The sequence below is a fragment of the Hippopotamus amphibius genome, chromosome 16, assembly GCF_030028045.1.
Source record: "Hippopotamus amphibius kiboko isolate mHipAmp2 chromosome 16, mHipAmp2.hap2, whole genome shotgun sequence".
NCBI lineage: Eukaryota > Metazoa > Chordata > Mammalia > Artiodactyla > Hippopotamidae > Hippopotamus > Hippopotamus amphibius.
Genome location: NC_080201.1, coordinates 4,470,293 through 4,476,292, shown reverse-complemented (window position 1 = coordinate 4,476,292; position 6,000 = coordinate 4,470,293). Strand labels below are relative to the sequence as shown.

General features: G+C 50.8%; 1 protein-coding gene across 3 annotated transcripts in view; it reads left to right on the top strand.

The window, feature by feature from the left end:
- The first annotated feature begins 2,291 nt into the window (after positions 1–2,291).
- ATP2C2 (ATPase secretory pathway Ca2+ transporting 2) overlaps positions 2,292–6,000 on the top strand; it is a 75,960-nt gene continuing 72,251 nt past the window's right edge. For 2 of the 3 annotated variants that reach the window (XM_057713576.1, XM_057713574.1), the window contains exon 1: positions 2,293–2,518. In XM_057713576.1, the coding sequence (XP_057569559.1) occupies positions 2,420–2,518 (99 nt within the window). In that variant the 5' untranslated portion in view covers positions 2,293–2,419. Of the gene's footprint in view, positions 2,519–6,000 lie in introns of all 3 variants that reach the window. The other variant, XM_057713575.1, reaches the window with a different exon arrangement.

The window sequence follows — 6,000 nt, the reverse complement described above, 5'->3', positions numbered from 1 at the left end:
AGATGCCCGGAGCCAATATTTCAAGAAAGGCTGGATGCTTTGGGCTGAGTCGTGCCCTTGACTCTCAAGGCCGGCCAGAGCACCAGGATCAATCCCTCTCAGAGCTGCCAACCTCAGAAAGTTTCCCAGCGACTGTCCTGTCGGAATTAACGCCTTGAGAGGGACTCTAGAATTCAACAGGCTGAAAGCAAGAGGGAAAAATGGACGGGAAAGCAATTAAACTGGGAAATTTGAAACTCTTCCTGTGTCAGATCAGGTAGTCAAAAATAAAGACATGAACAAAGGAGCCAGAAAGTTAGAACAAATAAATACAGAACCAATTTACAAAGAAAAGTACAGCTTACCAATATCCTTTCAAAGAATATACCAACTTGCCTTAGTGGGACTGAAATATGTATAAAAATTGCATACAAACCAGGCACAAAGTCTCAATAAATTAAGAAAAGTTAGGAGACCTGTGTGCAGGCTCCAGTTTCTCATCACAATGCAACAAAAACAAAAATGAAGCAAACTCAAGCCTAGCAATGCCCATTCGGCCATCCCAGTCACACAGCTGGGCTCTTAAACTGCTTTCTCTATGATCCACACCTTTTTTTTTTTTTTTTTTCCCATCCCAACAGGTCTGGGTGTTGCACAATCTCCACTACCCAGAATTTACTTCCTGAATGCCCTGGGCATTCTCATACCTGATCCACAAATTCTTGACAACTCTGGGCTGGGGCAGAGGCAGGGCTTTCAAGGGAAAGACATTTGTCCAACCCATCACCCCCTGCTCACAAATAGTCTGTTTATCAGGCTCTCCCCAGAGCACTCAGTCTGAGGCACCATCTGTTTTTTTTGGTTTTGTTTTTTTTGTTTTTTGCTGGGACCCTGACTCAGACAGGTAGTGCCAATCCCCATTTTGTGGGTGAGTAAATTGAAGTGGAAGGAGGTGGTGAAAGTTGCCCAAGGTCACACATCTGAAAGGAACAGGCCTGGGATTCAAAACTGACTCACACCCGAGTTTTCCTTTTTCCATCACTTGTGGGCCTTGGTTGAAATGGATGGAACTGAGCAGTATGGTTTTTGCAAAGGGGGAAGAGGCAGGAGAAACCAGAATAACTTCTAGAGCCTATCAGCTTGAGCGGGGCTGAGGCGGCCACCCCTTGGGGAGCAGCTGGGGTAGTGGCAAACATTTGCTCCAAAGGGCCAGCACAATTTAATGGACACATACACGTGCCCTGTCCTATGGTCCTTAAGTAGCCCCACTGGACAGATGAGAAAACTGAGGCACAGAAGAGTGGCACGTCCTTCTCCAAAGCCACCTCCCTACGAAGCGGTGGGTCTCGTTCTGGGTTCCAGGCCCATGTGAAGCCAAAGCCCTTACACATTTCAATATATCCACTTGCAGGCTGGGCACCGTCTACACGGCACACTCACCCACATACTGTGGGAGCCATTTGAGCCCAGTGACTTCCCTGTGAAGATGAACATGCCACCCCCACACACTATGCCAAGCCCTGCCCTGAGCTCTTCCCATGTAACAAGGCCCACCAAATCCCCTCGACGTCACTGTGAAGGAGGTGCAGTCATGGTGGCCATTTTACAGATCAGTAAACTAAGGCTCTGGACAGTTAAGAAACCTGCCCCAGGTCCCACGCTTAGCAAGCGCAGGAGCCCATTCTGCAGGTGAGGATGGAGCGCTCAGAGATCAGACAGCACCAGGTGGAGCCCAAAGGCAGCGGGGTCCTCGAACTCCCCAGCTCCTGGGATTCTCTCCAGGGGCCCTTCCTGGAGGTGAGGTCTTAGCTTTCTCCTCCTTCAATAACAAACTGGGAACCAAGGCTCAGAGAGGCCACGTGGCTGGTCCCAAGCCTGGCTGCTGCTGTAAGAATCTGACTCAGCTCCCGTTAACGGTGCTCCCAGCACCCTACTTGACCACACGTGGCTGCGCACAAGAATCACCTGGGTGCCTGGTAAAGTCCAGCTTCCCCGCCCCCGCTGGAGACCCAGTGACTCAGGTTAGGGAGGGGTGTGGAAATCCACATTTTCAACAGCGTTTATCGCCCATCTCCAACCCATCCCCCCGCTCCAGGTGCCTCTCCTGATCCGGCAAGTTTGGGAAACAGCCCAGGCTCCGAGGCGCCTCTGCAGCCCCCGGGCCTCCCCTGCCGCCGCGGCCCCTCAGGGCGAGAAAGTCCCGGGAGGGCTCGCGGGGCGGGGCGGGGCCAGGTGCGCCGAGGGCTCCGGGCGCGCAGCTCCGCCCCGGGGGCGGGGCCTCACCTGCGGCGGGCAGGTAGGCGGCTACCTGGTAACCTGGGCCTGGCCCGGGAGGCTTGGGCGCGCGCAGCCAGCCCGGCCACGCCAGGGACCGAGGGACGCAGGCAGGGCGGCCGCTGGCGGGACGCGAGGCTGGGCGAGGGGCCTCCGCCCGCTCACCATGGTCGAGGGACGCTTCTCCAAGTTTCTGCAGAAACTCGCCTTCTCGAGCGCGGGCCACCAGTACCAGCTGCTGGAGAGGGGCGAGTTGGAAACCTTGGTGAGTCCAGGCGCCCGGGCGCGGGGCGTGCGACCTGACCGTGACCCCGTCCCACCCCATCCCACCCAAGACCCCGTCCGCGGGCTGCGCTCCCCCAGCTCGCCCGCCTCCCCCTGGTTCTAGAAAGAAGGCGTCTTCATAGCAACGCCGCCTCGCGTTTCTGCTCTTGGGCCGGTGCTCGCCTTTTAACCCTCGCCTGCCGGCCCATTTTGCGGACGCGAAACTGAGGCCGAGACAGGGTAAACATGACCCTTCAGGGCCACGCAGCTCGCAAATGACCCAGCTAGGAACTTAACTTTGGTTTTTCCTTCTCCAGAGAATTTAAATTCCCTGGTCTCCACACCCAGGTTGCTATCTGGGTTTTTTAAAGAGACTTGAATGGAATTGGGGGCGGGGGGGGGGGGGGGGGGGAGGGGGATTAGAGTGATGTAAAAAACAAACCAAAACAAACGAAAAAAACTGTTGTGCAAATGTTTGAGCATGAATGGTAACAGCAATGGTGAAAATCAAGGTAAGAGCAGCCCTGTCTCCCACCTTTGCTTCCCACATCTCCAGAGCTGAAAAACCACTCAGATTTGTGTGTTGACTTTGCAGCCTCCAGGGGACCCTCTAGGATAAACTAACAAGACTCTAGGGCCAGGGGAGCTTTTACCAGCAGACAAACTGACAAAGCTGTCCCCAAAAGCCCTTCCATGTGGAGGACCCAGAGATGAAGCAGGGTCAAGGGGTGACCCACCAACTTTCTCCTTAGCTTGTAAGCAGGACTCACTGTGGGGTACAAGAGCAGAGAGCACGGAATTTCTGCAAAAGCATCTCTGGGTCACTGCACTTCTTAAAGTGTAATCAGTCACTCAAAAATAAAATCCCTGAAGTGGTCTTCTGGAGGTGCTCGTGGCCTTTCAGAGGCTAAAGGGAAACCTCAAAGTTAAATTTACTTTCTAATGAGAGAGATCAGCTGGGAAAACTTGCCAACAGTCAAAACATTTCGGTTGTATGAGTCTTAAATATATGTGCATTAAAAAGAATAGTATTTTATAAATGAACGCTAACATGAGAATTCTGGTGCTAGGGTGGTAGGCCACAGGGCTGTGTAACTAGCAGTTCTCAAATAATCTCTCTTTTTCTGAAGCAACATGTATGTTTACCATGGATGGGATATAGAGGTCTGTTATTTTGCCGAAATCCATTTCTCCTTCTCTGTGCTGTGAAACGTGCTCTGTTGAAGGAGTTCGGAGTTAATTTGCCAAACATGGTTGCCTGTTCTATGTTACTTTTTCTATTTTTCCTCTCCATCGTTTGATTGTTGCATCAAGCTCAGTATTTTTCAAACACTCCTGATGTAGTTGGTTACGATCCGATTTTATGTGATGTCCAGGTTTGCGAAGTGTCCAGGTATGCCAGGTGTGAGGATGATGTATCATGAATAGATACTGGGGCGAATTTGATCTCTGCACCAAAGCAGGATTCATGCCTCCTAAGCTTTTCAGAGGGGCCCTCGAGAGTGGGACAGGCCTTCAACCTGTCTATAGGTGTGCGGTGTGTGTGTGTGGGGCTCACCCACCTGGTGTGGATGGGGTGTTCTCAGCTGCACCCCAAAAGGTGTGTGGCGACTTGGCAATGTGGCAGGGTGGCGAGACGGGAGACCCAGGCAGCTAGCAGCAAAGCCTGGCTGAAAAACCAAGTATCCTGTCTCTAGAGGCAGCTCATCAAACCCAGGAAACTGAAATAAAGGTAAATGGGCAATGTGATGAGGCAGGAGGCCAACCGGGCCAGGTGACCTGTTTCCTGCCAGCTCAGCTGACAGTCTTTGCTCTCACACTTACATCCTCTAGTTTGAACTCTTTCAAATTCTTTTAAGAAAAAAAAAAAAAAAGGAAAGTTTGCTCACCATGGTCGTTTCCACTCAACAGTCGTAACTCTCTTTCATGAGCTTTTGTTGTAGGTGGTGTCCTGGGCAGGCTGTGAACCTCCCGGCCGCTTTGCCGAGTCACCGCGGTTATAATACTAATTATTACTGAAAACTTGCTGTGTCTCTTCGCCCCTAGGTGAGCTATGGTAATTGTATGCATGTGATAGATGAGGCTGTCAAGGCTCTCAGGTCGGCCAGGTGGTAAGAATACAGTTGTGTCCAAAACAAGGTTCATGAGAGAGGCTGACAGTCAACAGAGAACCCAAGAGATGTTTAATTTAAGATCCAACTGTCTCAGGTAGGATGGAGAATAAAAAAGTGGGGAGACTGGGCAGGGGACAGGTGGTTGAGTCAGGGATGGGGGAGGACCCAGAGTTAAGAGCATCCAAGGCTGAATCATCACGGTTCTTATGGCTCTAAAGATGGTTCATTCTTGCTGCATTTCCAGTGTCCTGAAAAGAAAAGTGTTTGGCAGCCCCCCTTTTGTTACTGGAAAAAAGCTCTCTCTGCTGATCTGAACTTTAGGTAAGGAAAATGTTGGACCAGAAATTCCTGCTTCCTGGATGACTCGGTGCCAACTCAGGAAGTTATGTTTGACCCTCAGGGCTCCCATCTCTTAACCGAGACGGGCACGGCTCCATCCTGCGCTGCCTTCCCGGTTGGTGAACTGATTCATCTTCCTGGGGTTCTGCAGGGTGAAGACTGGGTTCCAGCAGACCTGTGTGTTGGTCAGTCATTCAGCCCAGATTCACGGAGCACCTACCCTGCGTTGGGCTGGTGCTGCGTGCCGGGGATGGGGCGGAGTAAAAGATGCAAGCACTCCCTGCCCTGGTGGTACCCTGTCCTGGTGGGCAGAGATGGGTCCCAAACTACAGATCATAGTCAACTGTTTAACAAGAAGGGATGTTTAAGATTCGTAGGAATGGCACAGGGTAGGAGGAGTGGGAAGGGCAGTTGATGGAGAGTTCTAGGCAGAAGGGAGTGGGGTACCAGGGTGAGTGGGAGAGGATGGGGCTGCAGAGGTGGACCACAGGGAGCCTTTGTAAACAATTTGGGCTCCATCCATAGAGCAACAGGGAATCACCAAAAGGTTTTACACTGGGGCATGACAGTCATTCATTTATTCACAGATGTGCCAAACGTGAGGAACACATCAAACAGAACAGATACAATCACATTTGTATTTTTAAAAGATGGCAGTTGGGTTGCAGGAGGAGGCATTCTGAGGCTTATGTGCGTGTGCGCAAACACACACACACATCATTGATGTTTCTCAAAATTTAACAATATATGTCATCTTGAAGAAATGTATTGTAAGCCCCCAGTACTGTCTTAAATTATTCATATCAAAATGTGACTTAAATAAGTATAAGCCTAAAACTTGCAGTAGACATAGCAGGTGCTTATAACTCAACTCCATGAAACAGAACTCAGTTTATAATAAAATGATGAAGTACACACGTAGCAACTGTATTTTGACGTGACTGGTGATGTATTGTTAAAAGTCAACCAGTGATGGTGCATGGCCGTGTTCACTGTCCATTGCTGTGTAACAAATCACTCCCAGACGCAC